Source organism: Drosophila ananassae, chromosome XL, assembly GCF_017639315.1.
Source record: "Drosophila ananassae strain 14024-0371.13 chromosome XL, ASM1763931v2, whole genome shotgun sequence".
NCBI classification, from domain to species: Eukaryota; Metazoa; Arthropoda; class Insecta; order Diptera; family Drosophilidae; genus Drosophila; species Drosophila ananassae.
In genome coordinates this window covers 8,251,775-8,276,112 of record NC_057931.1, presented here as the reverse complement: position 1 = coordinate 8,276,112, position 24,338 = coordinate 8,251,775, and the positions used below count along the sequence as shown (strand labels likewise).

At 38.1% G+C, this 24,338-nt stretch overlaps 1 protein-coding gene and 1 long non-coding RNA gene across 12 annotated transcripts in view; one reads left to right on the top strand and one right to left on the bottom strand.

The window, feature by feature from the left end:
• The window catches only part of LOC6502309 (protein sprint), a 96,972-nt gene that overhangs the window by 41,699 nt on the left and 30,935 nt on the right, over nt 1–24,338 (bottom strand). For 3 of the 9 annotated variants that reach the window (XM_032453518.2, XM_014904520.3, XM_001966178.4), the window contains exons 1-2: nt 8,024–8,151; nt 5,529–5,769 (exon numbers count right to left, since the gene is read on the bottom strand). The exons of 1 other annotated variant lie outside the window; for it this stretch is intronic. Coding sequence is in view for 6 of the 8 variants with exons in the window: in XM_001966178.4 (XP_001966214.2) it covers nt 5,529–5,530 (2 nt within the window). In the remaining 2 variants the exon portion in view is untranslated. Of the gene's footprint in view, nt 1–5,528; nt 6,611–8,023; nt 8,152–20,750; nt 21,063–22,518; nt 22,738–24,338 lie in introns of those variants that run through there. 5 more of the 9 variants (XM_044717163.1, XM_014904522.3, XM_032453519.2 and 2 more) reach the window with 5 other exon arrangements.
• LOC26515399 lies at nt 73–18,081 on the top strand. Of its 3 annotated transcripts, none has more exons than XR_006507650.1 (3): nt 73–252; nt 309–808; nt 17,705–18,081. It is a non-coding gene; the product is annotated as an uncharacterized LOC26515399 (long non-coding RNA). The 3 variants fall into 3 exon arrangements; XR_004310640.2 differs by having other exon boundaries at nt 321–808; nt 17,705–18,080; XR_004310639.2 differs by having other exon boundaries at nt 75–252; nt 328–808; nt 17,705–18,078.

Genomic DNA, 24,338 nt, shown 5'->3' with positions numbered 1-24,338 from the left:
GCTTTTGAAGATTTTTTAAGAAATCGAAAAATAATTCCATTAAAATTAGAAAGAATGTGAAAAATATCAACTTTGGTCACACTTTTCTCAGTGACAGTTCCCTGCCTCGTGTACCTGGTCCAAAAAAAAAAGAGATTTGTGGCGATTGGGAAAAAACGGACAGAAAACGTGACTGGCAACAAGTAGAAGCCCAAAAATTCGAGAGGTTCTTGTGGCGTGGCACGAAGCAGCAGCGTTGTTGCAACATTTTATGTAAGGTGCCGGGGCGGGGCGGGGCGTGGCGGCTAAAGGAACTACGACAATTACAGTTATTTTATGAGTTTGCAGAGCATAACATCGGCAGCATCGTTTGGCCACTTCATTTTGCAAAGAGAGCGGAAATTTAATGAGCAACCAGCCACTGCCACTGCCACGGATACTGCCACAGCCACAGCCAGTGCCTGCCACACATCCGTCAGATACTTTATTTCACTTCTGTGCGGCGCACAGATGCCTCCGGGCGGGCTGTAATGATGCGTTTAGCAGATTATGAGCTCAGGGCTCTCGACGGGGCCAGAATTGGAGCAGCATTTGGAGCCCATCCGCCTAGTGGCTGCTACATTTTGTGGTCATTTACGGAGCAGCTGAAAAACTGCATCAGAGGCGGCAACTGGAGGGCAACTGGAGTGCGATTGGAGCGTGCGCCAGGACATGATTGTCCCATTATGCGAAAATAATTGGGTTTTGCATTCCAAAGTGACATTTAAGAAGGGTTTCAAACTGATTTTATTTCAGAACTTGGTGGATTTATGGAGAAAATAACACTAAAGTGAGTGAGTTTTACGGTTTTTAAAATCAACAAACTCTAGAAATTAAGAATTATTGTCATATTTTTACAGAAACACACTTTACTTTTAGTTTAAAAACTTTAGAACTCTATTTTTCCAATTTATTCCTCAGTATGACCCTATTTTCTCACCCTTACAGTTATATAACTCCGTAATACCCCTAAAAAAACCGCCAAAAATTTCCCTTTCAGAACTAGCTAACTGGGCCAACTCGAAACGTAAAAACTATGACATTTTTGGCCAAAACCAACTGTTGCCAGGTAACTCGAGCGAGTAAATCAATCGTTAGAGTCTAACCTGGTCTAGTGTTGGCCCATTTGTGGCATAATTAATGTTAGCACACTCCTTAGGGGGGGTGGGGCATGTGGCATGTCGATTTTATCCACCATTTGTGGCATTCTTTTTTATTTTTGGAGGCTCGAAAGCAATGAAGAAACAAAAAGGTTAACCCTCGTTGCCGTTCGTTTAATTTTATTGCCTAATTTTCAACTTTGATTGCTTGCCGCTTGTGGCAGTTGCTGCCACACCCTCCATGCCACCCGCCTTCTTGTCACTTTCACGCTCATTGACATTTCTCCAACTCCTTTTTTTTTTCATTTTTTGGTTGTGATTTTCGAGGCAGACGCCTTTTAACTTTCAATTTGGCGAAAAGATAATCAATTTTTATATTTTATTTAGCATTTTGATGGGCCCATTGCCACGCCCACAGCTCAAACAGCCCATTAGGCGCTTCACTTAGAGAGATATCATAAAGAAATTAACATTTCTTTCTCGGAAGAGTCTTGGCATCTCTAAGCCTTGGGAGGATGGGAGTTGCTCATTATCCCATTACCTGGGGGAAATCCACAAAAGGATCATTAAATACAATTTACTGCCCGCTTTTTGCGCTTTTTTTCGCTTCTTGCCTCATTGTGTGGCACGTGGAAAGTGGTCGGTGGCCTCTGGTGGCAGCATCTGTCTTGGGCGGCTCTTAAATCTAAAAAAAAAGACTATAAATATTGTGATATTTTAGGCCAGCGTGGGACGGCAATTCATTTTAATATTAAGTACTCACTAGGCGCGGGCACTGGGAGGCTCTAAAAGGATATTGAAAGGATGTATATACCCTTGACTAAGAGATAGAGAGTGGGAAGTACCGGGTATCATACACCATTTATCAGCAATTGTTAGGGAAGTACCGGGTATTCTTTACTAATTATTCAGTATTCAGTAACTAAATAACTAGATACAAGATACACTATTATTTAAGATATATATAGAGCAGTTAAAGGAAAAGAAGAAAGTATCTGGTATCATATACCATTTATGAAGATACTGTGTTTCCTATACTGTATCTGTATGTAAGTCTTCCATTTAGGTTTCTTTTAATAAACTATATAGAAGAAATAATATTATTATAGATAATATTCATTTAGTAATAGATACTAGATACTAATACCATTTATAAGCTATAAATCCTCAAGAGTGATACCTAATACTAGTATCGTATATAGTATCTTAATACTAGTAATAGTAATATCTCTTAGTTAGACTCTGAAGCTATTCTAAAGTACTATTTAAGTTAGAAACTAAAAGTACCAGGTATTAAATACCCCTTATAAGCACTACTTCCTCAAAAGTGACACTCAGATCTCTTTCAACTCTATAAATTTTAATAAAAAACTGACCAGAAATTGTTAGTTAATCTCAAGTGCAGGTGTCTGTGGCGATTGAGGGCCTTGGCCTCGCCCACGCACCAAGATTGCGTAGTATCTGCGCGGCCTGGCTCAAAAGTATCTGCGTATCTGCGAGATAGACGAGGCGAACTATCCATTAGCATCGAACAAAAGTGCGCTTTGTCTTTCCGCTGATTCCGCTGATGTGTAGGCGTCTGTGGCAGTGGCAGAGCCTGCTTCCAGTTGGCTTCTTGGCTTGATTAAATGTTGGCAACGGCAACGCGAACTTTGGGATTGGAAAAACGGCCCCAATCTGGGCGGCAAGTCAAGAGTCGCGAGCGAGTTCGTCATCGTCTGATGCCGCCTTTCAGCTCCAATCTGCTGCGGCATCTACCCAATCTGCCAGCCAAAGAACTCTCCCCTTTGTTTCTTTTTTTTTTGTTTTTTTTTTGAGACTCTGAGTCCGCCCTCTTTTCCCCTGACAACCCACAATTTGTGCTGCAGTGCGTCGTCGTCAACGTCTGAAGTATCTTAGTATCTTAAAAACACAAAAGATACAACTACTGCGAAAAGCACGCGAAATTTTTGAAGCGAGCGGAAGTAGCGGATGAAGACCAGAGTGGTGGTGGAGTACCAGGGCAGCCCCTCCTCCTCTTCGGAAAAAGATGCTAAAGATCGCAATTATTTGGACGGCGTGCGAGTCGAGACCCTGAAGTGAACTCTCATCCCAAAGGTTAATCGCATTTTGATGGCCAGTCCGGCAAAGGGAATTGAATTTTGGATATTTGGAGGGGTTTTTAGGGGTTTATCTTTCAAAAAGAGAGTCTTCGGGGAGCTAAGATGGGCTTAAAATGATTAAAAAAGAAGAAGACAGTCACACTTTAGATATTAATCATAAAAGAAGACTAATTGGAGGAGTATCTAATAGAGATACTTAATAATAAGTTAGATTTCATCTGATATATCGAGAGAAAGCTTTAAAGCGATTGTATCGGGAAGGAAGCATCCTTCTGCATGCTAAAAAGGTCACACTAATCATTAAAACAGAGATTCTGAAGCCTTTAAGCTTCCAAGATCCTCTCTCTATTGAGATTTATCGATAAGAAGCTTAAAAGCGATAGTATCGAGGAGGTTGCTCTCTTCTGCATGCCAATAAGGTCACACTGACACTGACGCATGCACTCTTGAGCGCCTAAGCCTCCTCTCTATAAGCCATAACCTCAAAAACCCTTATAAAAAATCAAATATTTCCCAACATCTTATGAAACAATTAAGCCCAGCAGAGAATCAAAAGTCGCTTCCAAACGTCAATCTAAATTGGTAGCCACTTGCCCCGAAACTAAGCCCCACAAATCGCCCTTTTCTGTTGCCTTTCCCGCCATAACCAATCCAATTTCTTAAACAATTAAATGTCTGGCGACACTAACAATTACAATTCTCCATCTCTCTCTCGCAATGAGTGAGTGACGCAATGGACGATTTGTGGAGAGATATGGAGAGTTTCGTAATCGCGGGAGGTCCGAGAATCGGAATCGGAAAGTGACTGATAAGGGCAGGTGTGGTGGTGGTAGTTGCAAGTGGGAGAGAGGGAAATGGAAAGTTATATTTATATTTTTTTTATGAAAGATAAGACACCACCCCACCTCCCCTATTTTATTTATTTTTCTTATTTTTTTTTTAAGAAATTTGAAAGAAAAAGCCAAAACGGCAAGTTCAACGCACTAATTATGAGGGGGTGTGGGGAGGGGGAGGCTCTGACCAACAAACTACAAACAAATAGTCATCGTTTTTGTTGTTTTCGATTGGCCTTCGATAGCTGGGGCGCCTCTGGTAGTCTCCCCCACCCCTATCTCTCTCTCTCTCTCTCTGGAGAACTTTTCCAAACAAAATGTTTTCCTCTTATCGCTTTCAGGTGGCGACTATTGGGGTGGTGGGGGGGGGGTCACTTAGAAGTGACTTGAATGTTCATGTTCTGTTATGTTATGTCCATCCATCTGAACGGCTACCCTCCCCCCCTCTCGATTGTTTGTTTGTATTTTGCGCAGTGGACAGCAACTGATAAGAAAGCCGGCACATATTTGTTGCACATGTGTGGCTCTGGGGCAGCTTCGTGTCCAGACATGTTCTGGTTCTGCTTTTGGGGGGAGGGAGGGAGATGGGAAATGTCATTAAGTCAATCGCCTTGCGAGTCACCCCCTGGACTTGATTCTCGGATTCTGCGGCGACATTAGACACTGATTATCAAAAGGGTGGCTGCTATTCGGTTCTTGCCACAAAATAGGCCAAGAAATGGCCTAATGGTCTATAACTATTAGGGGGACTATGTAATAGGCATTAGCAAGAGGTAGATTTAGTATTTTTTTGGTATTTTAAACTATCTATCAAGTATTTTTTGGTATTTTTGATGATATCTAATAAGTAGCTTGTATAAAGTCTCATATTATCCTTGAAACTAGTTCTAAAAATAAATTTAAACTCATAAATTATACCATAACTCTTAAAATCTACCAAGAATTTTTGTATTTTTTTTCCAAAATGGAAGTAATTGGAAAACCTAACAAAAATATCACAAGATATTTGACTTAAAAATTATAATTCCTATTTTTTTTACAAAATAGTTGATTTTTCATCAACTTATCGGTCTAAACAGCTAGTAACTAACATATTTGTAAGAACTATCTTATATAACATCTATATATCTGCTATAAATACTTATTTTATAATGAAACCCCCCCTTAAACCACTAAACCACCTTAAAAACCTCTCAAAATGAACACCCTAACCCTTTAAACTCTCCAAATTGATGCATATTTTTGTTCCCTGGCTATTAAAATGTAAAAATCCAATTTATAGTGATTCTCTTGAGCTTATCCCCTTGAGAACAAAAGTCCCCCTAGTGACTATGCAAAAATTAAATGCATAAATAGCACCGTTAACTGCATTCCACTTCTCTTTTTTCGTGTTGGTAGCAAAATAATTTTTCATTTGGTAAGCATTTTTTTTTATATTTTCTTCATTTTTTTTTTGTTTTTTTTTTGTTACTTACATTGGAGAGTTGTGGAGAAATAAGTGCCTGCTTTTCTGTGTCGTGTTTCTTTATGCAAATTGCGAAGAGACTCTTCGCTCTACACTCTTCTAGCTCTGTCCGCTTCGATGACAGTTCATTGACTGTTTCTTTGCGTTATTGTTTGTTGTTTTGTTTTTTTTTTTTTTTTGTCAAAAAATTGTTTAAAATGCAACTGTGTGCATTATTTTGCAAGCTCTCGATTGCATCTTCACAGTTGGCACTATAATTTTTTAGTTTATTTTTGTGTTCAAATTGATAAAAATACAAAAAAATTAATGGTTATGGGGGTAATTGTTGTTTTTGTCGCTCGAGTGGTTGTCATGACAACTGCCACGCCCCCACCAGTGGGCTGACCAACGCCTCGTATGTAAATAAAATGGAAAAGTGCACTCGGGCGTAAATACAATAAAAAAATTAACAAAAAAGTAAAAAAATAAAAAAAATAAAATTTATACAGAGTTCGAACTCCAAGCACTTTTCTCTCTCAAATCTGCATTCTGCATTTGCTTTCTTCCATTTACAGTTAACAGTTAACAGTACCTCCTCCTCCTCTCTCGCAATGCTCCATTAAGAGATCTGAGGAAGAGAAAAAGGGGGGGCCCTCGTCGCATTTGTTGGTAAATTGATTTGCTAATGATCTCAGATGACATTAATGGCAAACAGTTGAAAGGATTTTGGGAAGAAATGGGGAGAAGAGCACTCTAGAGTCTTCTTTCCGGAGCTATTTTTGGTTATGATTCTCCAAAAAAAATATGAGAATTATGAAAAGTGCGTCTTGTATTTATAGTTTTCGGAGGAAAATGCAAAGAAATAACAAGGGAAATAAGTGGAGACTTTTTTTTTAATAAAAAAAATTGTAATTTCTTGTTAATTAAAATCACAAATGGCCTTAAAAACTACAAAAAGGAGGCCAAAGCCATTGAATCTCATAAAGTGGCTATTTAAATTACTTAAGGGGTTATATACAGTCAGGCGGTCAAAAAAATGCAGTTTTTGGGTATTTTTTTTTTCAAGGAAATATTTATTTATTAAAGTTGAATTTTTTCTATATTATTTTACATATTTTAAAGTTTAAAAAAATATAATATATCTGTAAAAATATTATTTCCTTTGGCCTCTGCAGCTTATCTCCCAATGGTCTTCGAAAAAAAAGTGTCTCGCGGTGAACATAATAACTATTTGCAGAATCATCCGAAATCAAAAATTCAAAAAGATGCTTTTAGTATATTAAAAAATGTAGTCCTTAATCGAAGGAATTAAAAAAATATCACTTTTTGACAAAATGGCAGCTTCCACAAAAAAAAGGTCATTTTTATGGAAAAAAAAATCGACTTCAAATGTTGATTTAAATTATAATTTTAATTTTATTTAAAAGATCTTCGATTAAAGACAGCAAAAAGTAGTTATTAATTTTGTGTGAAAATTAGAGCTAAATCGGTTCAGTGGTTTTCGAGAAATCGTGTTCACCGATTTGAGAAACATAGTTTTGAGAAAAACGATTTTAAAGTTTCACAAACAGTTTACATTGAGTTAAAAATTTTTTCTAGTTTTGTCTGTAACTTGGGAAATATTTCTCGAATCTTCATAAAAATTTTTTTCACAACAGAGAAATATATATTCTTTAAGAAAATGCAAAAAAAAAAAAATCGATTTTTTGAAAATCCTGACTGTATATAACCCCTTAAAATAAGACTTTGGGAGTTCAAGAGAAGAAACATAAATTACAAAATCCTCTCCATATTTGGAGACTCCACTTTGGGGGGTTTTTTTTGCGCTAGTAATAATTGTGATAATTCCGAAGAATCTCTGACTCAGGGAAGACGGAGGCGAGTGGAGAGAAGAGAGGCGAGTGAGTCACAAAAATACCAGATCATGAAAGAGACGGAGCGATTAAAGACCAGAACTCTACACGATCCAAACGAAACATGTGCCAACATGTTCGGATAGCGAAATTTGTCAATTATTTTTTTTTTTATTGGCCAAAAAGCTCAAAGAAAAACAAACATAAACATTTAATCAAAAGCTACAACAAAAAAAAAACACAAACAAAAACACAGCCAGCGACAAAATCAACAACAACAATAGCCCGAAGAACAAGAAGAAGACAGACTGTTCCCCTTTTTTTTTTTTTTTTTTGGGGTTTCTCATTGTTTTTGTTGTTATTCTTTGATTATTTTTGTTTGCATTGCAAAGAATTAAAATAAATAAATGAGACACACACACACGCACAAGAAAAAAAAAACATTAAATGTTGAAAGAAAAACTTGAAAAGCATAAAATAATTGAAATGTTTTTTTTTTTGTTTTTATTCTCGTTTGCCGTTTTATTTTCATAGTAGTTGGTGTTGTTGTTACATTGGCACTTGAACGTTTTTTAATAACAATCCGGCATCACACACACACTCACACACATAAACAGAGACACACAAAACAAAAACAAATGGCAAAATATGCCGCGGCGGGCTGCTGGCTTACAGAATTTGCGTTATTCGCGTGTGAAACTTGAAAGCAACATTTTTCCAAGAAGCGCGACTACGAACCGTCGTCGTCGAGCTTTCGAGCACGATTGAACGCGCGGCTCTGCCGCTCAGCACCAACACTCCCCCAAAACGAGAGCCACGAAGAGAGCCGCCCCGCACGAAGCACTTGCCGGCTCCCCGAAGCCATGACACGAAGCTGATTCGGCTAAAGAGTGGGGGGGGGCCGAGATATGCTCTCTTATGGAGACACATACAGTGGGCAATATAATTATTATCAGAAAATAATATCTAAAATAATGATTATCTATAGTTAGTACTTACTAACTACCTACCTGGTTTAAATCTATGGAATAAAGAATTATTTTTAAGACAGACAGATTGGAACAGTATGTGGGAGAGCGCGTTCTCGCCCACTGTTTTTGGGGGCCAATGCAACGGTGTGTGTGTGTGCGTGTGTGGAACGAGTTTGCATGGCGGCTGCACTGGCGCTGCGTTGGCAGTGGATGCTGCCCACACTGACAGTGGCAGCAACCGCAGTCGCAGCCGCAGCAGCAGCGGGCTATAAAATTTCGCAAAATTGCATGCTTTGTTGTTGTTGTTGTTGTTGTTGCGATTGAAATCACGAAAAGCGCCACAAAGCGCGTGCATTGTTTTTGGTCAACTGCATTGCAGACCGCGGCATTCAACCAAAAACAAAAACAAAAACAGCAGCAACTGCAATTGCAACAAAAAGCGGCTGCAACACATGCTGTAATAAACACTGGCGACTGGCTATTAAAAGACGCAATCGAAACGCAATGCAACGAACTTGCAATGTTGCAAGTTGCAATAACAAACGCATTGCAAAGGCGAGGCCACTGACAGCGGGGGCGTGGCTGTGGAGGCGATCGCCCCACCCCACCCCACTTCACCCCACATTCGAAATATTTCCTCAAATGTGCATTTTATAAGCGTTTTACTTAATACACTGAGCGTATTTTTTGATTTTTTTTGGAATAGTAATTCCATTAAAAAATTATATTTATGAAAAATAAATTTAAAACACTAATTTCCATTCTGTTTTTAATTTTATTCTATTTTTAAACTTTGAAAACAAAAAATTACTCATACGTTGCAAAAAATGTTGCCTATTTTTAGGGGTTTGGGGAACATTTATTTTAAATCGTTTATTTTATTAGTTATTTAAATAGTAAATAGAAAGATATGTTAAAAATAAGTCATTTATCATAAAATGTAGTCTACTTTTTTGTAAAAATCACTCATACGCCTTGTAGTACGCTTTCAAAGTTCCTAAAAATATTATTAATCATACGACATGTGGGCATGTATTTTTTTTGTTTTTTACATAAAATTATAGAAAATGGCTTAAAAAAAGGATAATTTTTAGGAAAAATATTTAGAATATTTACAACATTTTAAAATAAAAAATAAATGATATAAAAATTTGAAAATAAAATTAAGAGTTCTTTAAAAATAAACTCTTAAAACAAAAAACTAATTAATATTTAATCATTAAACTATAAAAAATATTTTTTAATATGAATAAGAATTAAAAAAGTAATATTATAGCAAAAACAACACTGCGTATGAGTAATAAATTTCAAAAACATTTTCTATTTAAACATTTTTGATAAATATTTCGTAAGAATTTTATGTTCAGTGTATGGAGTGCATCGGCTGCGTTGGCCAAAAAGCTCAGTGGAGCGTGTGGAAACAAGAACGAGGGAGGGGCTGCGGCGGCGGGGTCACTGAGAGAAAGAAAGAGAGTAAGCTGCCGCTGGTGATCGCCAAGGAAGTGGAACGTAAGTATGGAAATGCGAACCACACGCACACGCACACACACACATAGAGAGTCGTGAACGTGGGAGAGCCCTTTGCTCGACAAAGCTTTATTTCTTTTTGTTTTTATTATTTGTTTTATTTTTCTTTTTCTTTTTCTTGTGAGTGGTGTGGTCGCCTTGTTTTTATTGTTGCCGCCTTTGTTCGGTCTTGTTGTCATTTCTGTTTTGTTGTTTCTTTTGTTGTTGCTATTGTGGTTGCGGTGTTCTTTTACATTTTTCGTCGAATGGCCTCGACCGATCGAGCGAGCGACCAAGATGAACGGGAAAAAGGCGAATGCGGTGCAATGGGGGAAATGAAGAATGGGGGCGGCAATGGCGGTGGTGGTGGTGGAGCAAGAGAGAGATGGGGCGAGATCGACCAGCTGTTGCGGCAAGACATTTGTTTTTGTTTTTGTTTTTTTTTTCTCTGTTGGCCTCCTCCCAACTGAAGCAGAAAACCGGCTTTAAGAGAGTGTGGGAGAGAAAGAGTAAGGTGCTTGAGAAGGAATGTGACTTCTCCCATTTACTTTTCCTTCTGCTATTTGGCCAAGTTGACAAATTGTTTCTGGCATTCCAAAGAGAGAGAAAGAGTGAGAGAGAGACAGAGACAAAATAAATCAAAATTAATGCCATACAATTATTAATTAATATAATGAATGTGTTTTTGGGGGCAGCTTTTTGCTTAGACAGATGCTGGCTGGCTAACACAATGGGCTACCCTTGCCCCAAAATAATAATAATTTCTTGACCATTTCGCATCTCGCCTTAATTACACATGCAAAGCCAGGCCTATACACGCATTGGGGGTGAGAGAGAGGGAGATGCCCAGAGTGTGTGTGGGAGTGTGAGCAAGACGACATCTGGCTTAAATTGCAGTTACAGGTATCTCACGAATACCTCAACTGATAACAGTGATGACACTAATTAAAAAACTTAAAATTATAAAAAAAAATTAAATTCTAAAAATAAGTAATAAAAAAATCGTATTTCTATCCTTGTTAAAAATTAGTCCATAATTTATAGCCTACTTTCTGGCTTAGCGAGTGATTACTGTTTAGACGATTACAGTGAGACATAAATTGAAAAACTATTGACAGTCTGGGGACCCCAGCCGGGCATTATCACAAGCGATAAATATTTATATGGAAATGTAATGACTGGGCCACCCCCTCCTGACCCTCCACCCCATCCCCCGGACTCGACCTTCGTCGCGCAATTAATGTCACCACATCCTTTGGGCCTTATTAATGTCCTTGGTCCTGGAACAGTGCGTGTAATTTTCCTCGGTGGTAAGGGAGGAGGGGGGCAGGGTGATGGTAAGGGAGGGTAGGCCATTAAAGCGACCTCACCACCCCTTACCACCCACCACCACCACCACCCCCCTTACTATTGGCCGGTAAAAACAATTAATTTGGCCATAATGCAATTTATATCGGTTTCTGTTCCCTTTACGGATTGTTCTACACTCAAAAAAATATACTACTACTTAGGATTAAGGTTTAAATTTATAAAGAAATAAAAATATTACATATTAAAAGTCTTTAATAAATATTTTCCGTTTTTATTTAATTTTTAGTTTATTTTGTATAATTATTTCTCTCTCTGTAAACTCCATTCTTTGAATTTCTGGCCACATAATGTGAATATTTCTGGTCTCCCTGTGCTTTTCCGTTTTTAAGGCCAAATGATTAATTATTAAAAACAACAACAACAACAACGAGATGTTGTTGAGAACAATTCGCGATGCCACCAAAAACCAAAAAGCAAGAGACCTGCCACAAAAGAAAATTTTAATGGCCCTGAAATGGCCAAAAATGAATAGAAATCCAAGGGCAGGGAGGGGTGGGTGGGCCGACAAGGGCGCCAATCTATGGGCGGAGCGATGAGATATCACCCTTGTGGTTTCAGAAATATTTCAACATTCCAGAACGAGAGATTGCTTTACAAGATGTCCAAATAGTTTCCAGTTTCCAAAGGGCCATCCCACAAAATATCGGAAAAAAATTCAAAAAATATTTTTATTTCAGATTTTTATTTAAAATGACGGAGAATTGATCCACAAATCGTTTAAGGTATTCCCTTCGAGAATCGGATCAGAATTGGCAAAGATATAGACATCGGAAGGGGCCCTATGGGGAAATCCGGGATTTCGCAAGGGGTCTCCCCAGAAAATGTTGAAAAAAATTCAAAAAATATTTTGTCCTCAGATTTTGATGCAGATCGACGGGGAATTGATCCACAAATCGTTTAAGGTATTCCTCTTGGGAATCGGATCAGAATTGGCAAAGATATAGACATCGGAAGGGGCCCTATGGGGAAATCCGGGATTTCGCAAGGGGTCTCCCCACAAAATGTTGAAAAAAATTCAAAAAATATTTTGTCCTCAAATTTTGATGCAGATCGACGGGGAATTGATCCACAAATCGTTTAAGGTATTCCTCTTGGGAATCGGATCAGAATTGGCAAAGATATAGACATCGGAAGGGGCCCTATGGGGAAATCCGGGATTTCGCAAGGGGTCTCCCCACAAAATGTTGAAAAAAATTCAAAAAATATTTTGTCCTCAGATTTTGATGCAGATCGACGGGGAATTGATCCACAAATCGTTTAAGGTATTCCTCTTGGGAATCGGATCAGGATTGGCAGAGATATAGACATCGGAAGGGGCCCTATGGGGAAATCCGGGATTTCGCAAGGGGTCTCCCCACAAAATGTTGAAAAAAATTCAAAAAATATTTTGTCCTCAGATTTTGATGCAGATCGACGGGGAATTGATCCACAAATCGTTTAAGGTATTCCTCTTGGGAATCGGATCAGGATTGGCAGAGATATAGACATCGGAAGGGGCCCTATGGGGAAATCCGGGATTTCGCAAGGGGTCTCCCCACAAAATGTCGAAAAAAATTCAAAAAATATTTTGTCCTCAAATTTTGATGCAGATCGACGGGGAATTGATCCACAAATCGTTTAAGGCATACCTCTCGAGAATCGGATCAGAATTGGCAAAGATATAGACATCGGAAGGGGCCCTATGGAGAAATCCAGGATTTCGCAAGGGGTTTCCCCACAAAATATTGAAAAAAATTGGAAAAATATTTTGTATTCAGATTTTGATGCAGATCGACGGGGAATTGATCCACAAATCGTTTAAGGTATTCCTCTTGGGAATCGGATCAGAATTGGCAAAGATATAGACATCGGAAGGGGCCCTATGGGGAAATCCGGGATTTCGCAAGGGGTCTCCCCACAAAATGTTGAAAAAAATTCAAAAAATATTTTGTCCTCAGATTTTGATGCAGATCGACGGGGAATTGATCCACAAATCGTTTAAGGTATTCCTCTTGGGAATCGGATCAGAATTGGCAAAGATATAGACATCGGAAGGGGCCCTATGGGGAAATCCGGGATTTCGCAAGGGGTCTCCCCACAAAATGTTGAAAAAAATTCAAAAAATATTTTGTCCTCAGATTTTGATGCAGATCGACGGGGAATTGATCCACAAATCGTTTAAGGTATTCCTCTTGGGAATCGGATCAGGATTGGCAGAGATATAGACATCGGAAGGGGCCCTATGGGGAAATCCGGGATTTCGCAAGGGGTCTCCCCACAAAATGTTGAAAAAAATTCAAAAAATATTTTGCCCTCAGATTTTGATGCAGATCGACGGGGAATTGATCCACAAATCGTTTAAGGTATTCCTCTTGGGAATCGGATCAGGATTGGCAGAGATATAGACATCGGAAGGGGCCCTATGGGGAAATCCGGGATTTCGCAAGGGGTCTCCCCACAAAATGTTGAAAAAAATTCAAAAAATATTTTGTCCTCAAATTTTGATGCAGATCGACGGGGAATTGATTCACAAATCGTTTAAGGTATTCCTCTTGGGAATCGGATCAGAATTGGCAAAGATATAGACATCGGAAGGGGCCGTATGGGGAAATCCGGGATTTCGCAAGGGGTCTCCCCACAAAATGTCGAAAAAAATTCAAAAAATATTTTGTCCTCAAATTTTGATGCAGATCGACGGGGAATTGATCCACAAATCGTTTAAGGCATACCTCTCGAGAATCGGATCAGAATTGGCAAAGATATAGACATCGGAAGGGGCCCTATGGAGAAATCCAGGATTTCGCAAGGGGTTTCCCCACAAAATATTGAAAAAAATTGGAAAAATATTTTGTATTCAGATTTTGATGCAGATCGACGGGGAATTGATCCACAAATCGTTTAAGGTATTCCTCTTGGGAATCGGATCAGAATTGGCAAAGATATAGACATCGGAAGGGGCCCTATGGGGAAATCCGGGATTTCGCAAGGGGTCTCCCCACAAAATGTTGAAAAAAATTCAAAAAATATTTTGTCCTCAGATTTTGATGCAGATCGACGGGGAATTGATCCACAAATCGTTTAAGGTATTCCTCTTGGGAATCGGATCAGAATTGGCAAAGATATAGACATCGGAAGGGGCCCTATGGGGAAATCCGGGATTTCGCAAGGGGTCTCCCCACAAAATGTTGAAAAAAATTCAAAAAATATTTTGTCCTCAAATTTTGATGCAGATCGACGGGGAATTGATCCACAAATCGTTTAAGGTATTCCTCTTGGGAATCGGATCAGAATTGGCAAAGATATAGACATCGGAAGGGGCCCTATGGGGAAATCCGGGATTTCGCAAGGGGTCTCCCCACAAAATGTTGAAAAAAATTCAAAAAATATTTTGTCCTCAGATTTTGATGCAGATCGACGGGGAATTGATCCACAAATCGTTTAAGGTATTCCTCTTGGGAATCGGATCAGGATTGGCAGAGATATAGACATCGGAAGGGGCCCTATGGGGAAATCCGGGATTTCGCAAGGGGTCTCCCCACAAAATGTTGAAAAAAATTCAAAAAATATTTTGTCCTCAGATTTTGATGCAGATCGACGGGGAATTGATCCACAAATCGTTTAAGGTATTCCTCTTGGGAATCGGATCAGGATTGGCAGAGATATAGACATCGGAAGGGGCCCTATGGGGAAATCCGGGATTTCGCAAGGGGTCTCCCCACAAAATGTTGAAAAAAATTCAAAAAATATTTTGTCCTCAGATTTTGATGCAGATCGACGGGGAATTGATCCACAAATCGTTTAAGGTATTCCTCTTGGGAATCGGATCAGAATTGGCAAAGATATAGACATCGGAAGTGGCCCTATGGGGAAATCCGGGATTTCGCAAGGGGTCTCCCCACAAAATGTTGAAAAAAATTCAAAAAATATTTTGTCCTCAAATTTTGATGCAGATCGACGGGGAATTGATCCACAAATCGTTTAAGGCATACCTCTCGAGAATCGGATCAGAATTGGCAAAGATATAGACATCGGAAGGGGCCCTATGGAGAAATCCAGGATTTCGCAAGGGGTTTCCCCACAAAATATTGAAAAAAATTGGAAAAATATTTTGTATTCAGATTTTGATGCAGATCGACGGGGAATCGATCCACAAATCCGTTTAAGGTATCCCCCTCAAAGATCTGATGAGAATGTGCGAAGATATAGCTTTGTGGCTGGACCAAAGAAGAAAAAGTTTCTAGAGAGGCACTTTCCTCGTAAAATATTAGACAGTTCTCTAATAATTCCATTTTCAAATCATTCAGGGACGTCTTGTATTCTTTTATTCTTGAAATGAATCTCAAATCGATGGGGGTGGCAGCTAATTTTCCGGCTGATTAGTTCGCAGGGGCATGCCACAACTACCCGGCTCTGGGACTGGGTCTGGGCCTAAGATTTCAATGATTTTTAAATCAAATTAAGAATAAATCTGCGGGGGAGGAAGAAAAGTTCACATCTGCACTTGAGTCGCCTTTTTCTGACATAATTGGGCAGTTCTTTAGGTGAAGGGGGAGGGGAGGGGCGGGAAAAGCGCCCGCATGAAGCTGCCAGACGCAGTGGCAGCCACCTCATATCCCCCCCTGCCCCATGCCACATGCCGCATGCCGCATGCCCCCGTGTCGGAAGATTTGTAAACAAACTGTCAAATTGCAGAAGCGAAACGTGAAATGTTTGGAAAGCACCGCTCCAAGGGAGCACAATGGAGGAGATATATATTTCAGAGATATAGCATAAACAGAGGGGGGTGGTGGGGGGAATCGGGGAACAAATCCAAAAATCCGACTGCAGTTGTCGTCCAAGATGATGTGTGCAACTTGGTGGCATGAACTGTGAAGGCAGCGGCGAGACTGGGGAGTCAGTCTGACTTTTAAAGGGAATTTAATTTAATTTAATTTCTTAAAAAATATTACAAAGGTAAGGCAATAAATTTTAAATTATAAATTACAAATATATTATAATTAGAAGTTCTTAGGGCTATTTCTTAAAAATATTATTTATATTTTAGATGATAAACAAATAAAAGAAAGAAATGAAGATCTAAAATATTAAAATAATTTTTAGAAAAGTTTTCTTTTCTTGATTTTTAATATTTAAGCTGTTAATTATTGTCTAAATCTTTAATTTCTATTTCCAGAGCTCTTAAAAATATTTAAAACTTTAGTTTCAGTATAATTCTTTATTATTCTTAGTTACTTAAACTAAAAGAATTAAAATTAGAAAGATCAGACCCTTTTAAAAAGTTTTTTTTTTCAATCTTTTTCTTGAAATGAATTAATATTAATATTATTATTTTATTTTTTTTAGAATTAAATTCCAGTAATGTATTTTAGTTTCAAGAATATTGAAATATTATAATATATAAAATATAGTACTTACTACACTTTAAAAAACAAAACCGAAAAAGTCAAAAATAATCAACTCACCTGCAAAGAAATAAGAAAAAAAGTTAAAAAAAAATGTACATTAATTGAATTTCCTTAGAGAACAAGAATTTGTCTAAAAATAATTAAAAATTTGATACTTTTGAGGCTCTCCAGCTCCCAGAGGCTATTTTCCAGAGGGGGGGTCAGAGGTTAGGGGTCAGGGGTCGGGACCAATCCCTCTTGACTTCCCTTAGAAACTGGCAGCAGCTTGGAAATATTTTTACGACTTTTCAGCGAAAAAATAACAAGAAAAACAAGAAAAAGAAAAACAGGACGAAAGGACAACTGTAGTCCTGTAATTAAATAATGCCCCACCCTCCGCAGACCTCCAACCTCTGACCTTCTTGACCAGAACAGCAAAAACAAAAAGTATCTTAACAGCATTTGAAGTTGAAAGGGAAGCCGAAAAAGGAGCTTGTTTTCTGTTTGCTGTCTGCCGCTGACCTCCAACCCCCCCACCTCCCCAGAGAACCACTGCGCCCGGAGTGGTCAGGAGTAAGGGGTCAGGGGTCAGCAGGAGCAGGAGCCGGAGTGGCAAGAGCACACAAACCCACGCATCGAACTATTGCTCCCCTAGGATAAATTAATAAATTTCCAGCTAAAGTTCGCGGGAGGCAGCAGGAATCAGGGGGGAGGTCCATAGTAAAATAAAAAAAAAATAGGCAGGAAATAATGTTGCCACAAGACATACTACACTGAGAGAAAATATGATATAATTATTATAACAAAGAAATTTTAGAGCAAAAACAAAAACGACAAAAAAAAATTACAACAAAAAAATTTCAACAAAAATAATTACAACAAAAAAATTGCAACAACAAACAAACTACAAAAACAACAACAACAAAATACAACAACAAAAACAAACTACAACAACAATCAACTACAACAAAAAATATAAACCAAAAAAATATTAGAAAAAAATAACTGCAGCAAAAATAATACAGAACACAATATTACAACAACAAAAGCTACAATAACAACAAAAAAGAATTCCAAGAACAATTATTACAACAACAACACAATCTACAAAAAAAAAATTAATTAATTTTTTCGAATTTTCAGGCCCACTTAAGTGCAACCTTTGAGAATCGAGGAGGAGGGCGCTGTTTTTAAATTAATAAATTAATTATAATTTTATTAAATTTCTGCCAAATCAAAATATTCTCAGCCATGTTCCTTTATCCAAAAAATCCGTAAAATTGTACTCTTCATTGTCATTAGTCTGCCTAGGACCCTAAAAAGTAGGCAACAGAAATGGAAATGTTTACATTTTCAGATTTTTATTTTGTAAAAAAAACATGTTTTTCTTTAAAAATTATTGTTAAATTTAATTGTATCACATGATTTGTGAGATTATGTAACCAGGTAAGTATATTTGGACTTTTATTATAGATGATATAATATTATATTTAATTATTATTAATATTATTATTAATATTATTTCTTTGAAAGTTTCTTTTATTAAAGCGTACTTTTTTGGGCTTAAATTTCCCTTAACTCAAAAATTAATAGTATTTTTTAAATAGATAATTATTTTGAAGTAATCTATGGTCTATATCCACACCCCTAACTAACGAACCCCTAATTTCTCTCACTGTTTATGCCCATATATGTGGCCTAGCCATGCGAGTTGGCAAATAAACAAATATTTTGTCCAAAAACGCAAATGGCAAGAGAGCAAACAGTGGCTTTCAACATTTTGTGGCCATTCAACGTTGAAGTCATCATGAGGTTCGAGTTGATTTCGACGATAATGAAGCCAGAGAGTTGTATGACATCTGGCTGTGGCACTGTGGCATGTATGTATGTGCCACATAAGGAAAATGCATTTTGTAGATTGCAGCAAAAAGTTGGAAAAAAAAGGCAACAACTTTCTCTCAACATTTAGAAGATTTTGTGAATGTCAAATATGAAGAAAAAATGAAGAAAAAATTTAAAAAAATAAATAAAAAAGGTTGTTAAAAAATAGTTTATAAAATGACAATGATGGATGGGATTTTTTTTAAAAGGTAATTAGTTGTTTAAATCAAAAGTAAGAGATTAGAGGTCTGAAGAGTTGGGTTTTGAGAAGGATTTCTTTAAATATTTATGGATATTTTAAGAAATATTACCACACTCTAGATACTAGGTCTATAGATCTATGATTTTAGATAGATTTCTTATAGTATTTTTTAGGTATTATAAGAAATATTACCAAACTATACGGTCTATGGGGATTATGGGTCAATAGAGTTAGGATTTGAGAAATATTATATAAGAAATATATATAAGAAATATAATTAATCTATAAATATTATAGACATATCTATGATTTTTGGTAGACTTTTCATGATAAAAATATCGGTATTATAGGAACTATCATATATCCTTAGATCATAACTCTGTAGATCTTATACCCCCTTTTTCTATTATTAGTATTATAATACTCCCCTACCCCTCATCCTAATGCCCCATCCCAATAAACCCGCCAGGAACCACTTTAAAGTAATGCGAGTTCCCAACTCCTTCTCCCAACTTTTCACCCATTTCTGCCCATGCCACTCCCCCACTTTTCACCAAAAGATGTTTTCGCACCCTTTCCCTTTTCATTTTCATTTCCTTTCTCTTCTCTCTCTCTCTCTCTCTCTCTCTTTCCCCTTCCACCATTTTCCTCACATAAAACGAAAGCAATAAAATTATGGCCAATTCCATTTTTGGCTTTTCACACAAAACGCATTTGCAAAAAAAAAAAGAAAAGAAAATGGGAGCTAAAAGTTTTCCCTTTTTTTTCTGACAAGCTTTTCTTTATGAATGTGTGTGTGGGTGGAGATGGGGGGATGGGTTGGAAAATTAGCAGACAGCCACTTTTCACTCTTCTGGGCCATTTAATCAACAAGAACGCTTTTTATTGTGAAAAATAATGACATTGTTGTTGCTCTAATGACTCGGCTGTTAATGTCAAAAGTGTTATTGTTATGATGGTGGTGTAGGGGGTAATGCCATAATGAGGCTTTTGCAAATAAGAAAATATGTTTATTAGGGGGTTATGCCATATACAGGATAAGCAAAAGGAGTGTTCTCAGAAGGGAAGCAGCTGCAGGCTGCCACCACCCACCACCACCCAAGTTGTTTGTTTATTCTTTCTGGAGGCCTCGTTGCCCCAAAAACAGCTGCAAAAGTTGAATAAACACTGAGATCACTAACCGCCATCCACCCAGAAACTATATCTGAATAATTTCAATCGAAAATTGAAAATTGAAAGCAATTTAAATGCCGGACAAGACGGGCTATTAATCCAAAAAAGGCCTAAAAGTGAAATTAATTATTATTCACGACCGGGTACTTGACTCTTTTGGTTTGTAATTGAAAGCTGGTCCCACTAACAGTGTTGTTAAAAGGGTGTTGGTCACTCTATAGACCAGAGTGTAGTTTGGAGCCAGTTTCGAAATAGATTCTTCTCCCGTTCCTCATCAATTATCCGCTTTGGAACTTCCTCATTGAGCTGTCTTTCAAACACTTCCTGCCTCTCGGCATACAAAGTGACACAAAATCGCCTTTTTTATACTCTTTCCAGAGGGTATTGCGATTTTTGCTAGAAGTTTCAGGTTTCAGGAAGTGTTTTAGTCTATTTTTAAGAGCTATATACTCCCCTTTAGTCCAAAAAGTCTAGAGATATCATTTATTTCTAAAAATACTAGAATAACTATGAATACCCAGTACTTTTAGCTACCAGAAATACTAAAAAATACTAGATCTATAAAAAATAACTATAAATTCTATAAAGATAGTAATATTTTCTACAAACTTAAGACTATTTTTCGAAAAACTTTTTTCAAAAATATATTTTCCAAAAAATACCCTTTCTTTAGAGCACTTTCATATTCGATTTTAGTATTTTTTTTTTTTTTTTGCAACATTATCTTTGGTTTTATGGTCCTCTCCACAAAAATAGCAGGCCACTTGCCACTCGTGGCTTGTGGCAAGTCCACCAGTCGCCCCATTGTCGATCTTTACGAGGAGCCAGCCCGTTCGGATGGGTCGGATGACCCATATTTATTTTTGGCACTTTGGTGATGATTCTGCGGCTCCTGGTGGACTCCACTATGATATTCCTTGGCACTCTACTCACCGAAATGTTAAGAACTTTTCCAGAAACTGTCGGCCCAGACTGGTCGTTGTCATGTTCTCCTGATGCTGCTGCTGCTGCCTCCTCCTTTTGGGGTGGCGCAGGAAATGTGTTGCAACAAAGACTGGGAGATGGCGAACGGAGACTGCAACAACTGCGCACACACTCTGGGGCAATTGAAAATACGCTTTAATTAAACTAATCAGAAGACATATGCTCCATGTACGTATAGTACATATATTTGTTGAAAAAAAGAAAATATATATACTGTGGAGGAGCGCGAGATACTGAGAAGACTGAGCAGACTGAGACTCCCACCCACACACAACCGAAGATCACTTGGATCGGTATTACTGTTCACAAACAAATGAATAAACATATATCTTTATATTCGTGGGGATTTTCAGTGACTTTTCAATAGCACATACACACAAACACACACTAGCACACAGTACACCAGTACACTCTTTAAAAACAAACAAAAAATTTAATTAATTACAAATGATTAAAAAAAATCAATTTCTTAAGGCGTTATAGGAGTTCTAAGTAGAATTTTTAATATAATATAGTTTTTTAGATGATATTTAGAGAAAAAGTCTCTATAATTCTCAACTGGTTTAAGAGTTTAGATATTTTAAGGTTAGAAGAGAGTTATTTTTGGGAGAATTACTAGTTTTTACTCAAAAATCTTAATCTTTTAGAATAATTATAAATATTTTTGTTAAAAAATAAAATATAATATAGAAGAAATCCCTAATTCCCTAAAAATGTCTCTATAATTCGCAACTGGTTTAAGCGCAGAGGTCTGTAGAGGAGAATTACTAGTTTTTACTTATAAATTTTAATCATTTAGAATAAATATATATATTTCTTATAAAATATAATAAAATTTAGCAAACATCTCTAATAATGTGTTTAGAAGACCCCCCTCCAGATGAGTCACTTCACATTCCATGGAGATGAGACATTTTGTAAAGTATCTTTATCCCGAAAGATACCTCCCTTGGAACCAAACTCAGAAGTCAAGATCTGTCATCTCGACAGTCCCAAAGACCAGACTCGATCTCCCAGCCGTGTGATTAATGACACAGAGCTTTCTTCTAGCTCCAAAGAACAGTCTTCAGTCTTTAGTCTTAAGTCTTCAGTCTTCAGTCTTTAGTCTTCAGTCTTTAGTCTTAAAGGCTTGGCAGAATATGATCTCCTTACTGGAGGTTATAGTGCCAATGACCCTGGAAAGTCACTACATGTGTGTGTGTGTGTGTGTGTAATAACAACAACAATAACAATTACATAAATTGCAATTTCATTAGCTTTGTTTTTGTTTTTTTCCCCTTTTTTTTGTTATTTTTTTCGCTCATTGCTTTGCTAATGTCGTTTGTCAAAAAATAAAAGTGTTTTCTTCTTTTTATTGTTATTATCATCGTCATCTGGAGGGGGGCGGGGTTGGGGACTCACTGTACCGTTAACCGTTAGCCAAGTTACAGCACAAAACAGTGGAATTCGCAATCAAAATCGTAGTCACAAAAGCGTAAAATAAGTAACAATGAAAAAAAAAATTATAGAACTAATTTCTATTAAAAAAAATATTAAAAAAATTTATAATATTAATATTTGTTAAAAAACAATATTTCTTTATGCAAAAAATCAACAATATGTTCTGGACTTTGGCAATTTTCAAAGGAATTCTGGTGATTCACAGATGATATCTTAAAGTGCACGTGTGTGTGTGTGTGTGTGTGTGTGGGGTCAGGTAGGCAGATAGGAGGCTAACCTTCCTTTGGTCACACCTTTTCTTTATGGATCACGATTATTGGGGGGAGACAATGTACAATAATAAAAAACAAAAAAATGAATTAAAACCAAAACAAAAATCTGCGACGATCGCGACGACGGCTGCGAAACGAAGACCGGATGGAGATGAGGCGGCGCGCGTTCGCATCGAAAGTTTTCTTGGGACTGACGACCAGCGGCGCCTCCAACGCGGCATTGCCCGGCAGCCCCCAAAGAGCCAGAGACAAGCGGCAGCGTCGCCGTCGCACTGTGGAGTCGAAACGATAAAAATAGAAGCTTTGGAGAAGAAGATCCCATGCCTGAGCGAGAGAGAAAGTAAATGTGTGTGTGTCTTTATCTAAACAAAGGCCCTCCCCCCCCGAAAAAAGAATTTAAAACAATTCTTAAGGCGACCATTAGTATGTAATAAAACTTGAAATGTAAACCAATTATAGCGACTATTTTTGGTTTCTTCCAGCACTCTTAGCTTTTGATCCTAAGAGATAAAAAGATATTTATAAATATATTAGATATTTAAATTATTTTTAAGCCACCACTCCGCATTAGATACTGTGCCAATCCCACTGTGCGAATCCAGACCGCTGGCGCCTCTCACTTCAAGAGAGCGCCAAGGAAATGGGAAATGTGGAGAACCAACAAAGAAAGCGCCAAACGGAGAGAGGGAGAGCCCCCAACGAGAGAGGGCTTCCTAGTCATTCCATCATGCGCACAAAGGAGGATCCAAAGAGAGAGAACTTACGACGTAAGGATCACACTCACTCACACTCACACACATCTCTGTCTCTTTGGGGGGATCTCAAATTACGGTGGCCCCCGCTGTCTCTTACTCCTTGGGGCCCTCTTCTTCATTCCTGTCGCCGGACGGACAAGTTCAATCAACTCCAATTAGAAGACGGTCGGGCCGGCCATTTAATCGATAAGCGACAATATGGCAGCAGCGAATGCAAATTAATTAGACAAGTTGGCCGTTCAATTGGACAAAACTATTCCAGAGCGGCCAGCTGAGGCCATTGGAGCCAGCTTGACCGGCTTTTCTAGCTCTTAGCTCTGGGCATCTGAGCGATTTTCTCTGAATTCGCGTTTTCGCTGCGTCTGGTTTTTCCGCTTTTCCTCTCCAGTCTTCTGTCTTCCGTCTCACTGTCTCCTGTCTTCTGTCCATTGGCCTTTTCCAGTTTTGCGGTAAATGCGGAAGTGTGTGAAAGAGAAAGCGCATAATCCAATAAGAGAGCAGCCCAGGGTTTAAGGTGGTTATGGTGGTTACAAAGAAAATGAAGGGGGCGGATGTGAGTGGGGGGGTGGCCCTGGGGGCGCTGGGGCGTGCCCGGTGGCAAGTAACAAGTGCAACCGCAGCGTGGAAATCGTGGCAAGTGGTTGGCAAAGAGTGGGAGAGGTGAGATAAGGCAAAGAAAGGAGAGAGACAAAGAAAGGCTTTAATTAAAGGATTATCAGATTAAGAGAGGGGAGTAAGGGAATTATACTTGTAACTGTTAATTATATATTTTCGAAATCCCTATTTGTAGGGAGTGTGAAGAGAAAAGTGAGAGGAAGAAAAGAGAGACATGGAAGTCCTAATGGAATGAATGGAAGGATTCTTTTTGAAATCCCTATTTTGGGGAAAAACTTGCGCAACAATTTGTAGAAAAGCCTCCTTTGTTGTTGCTTCTGTTTTTTTTTTTTTTTTTGTGGCAAGTGGCATATTAGCAGCGTCAACTAGCCATATAAAAGTGATAGACATATTAACCCACTACTCCACATTGCTGCCGCTCTCAGACAGCGTCAGACAAAGTAGCAATTTTCAGC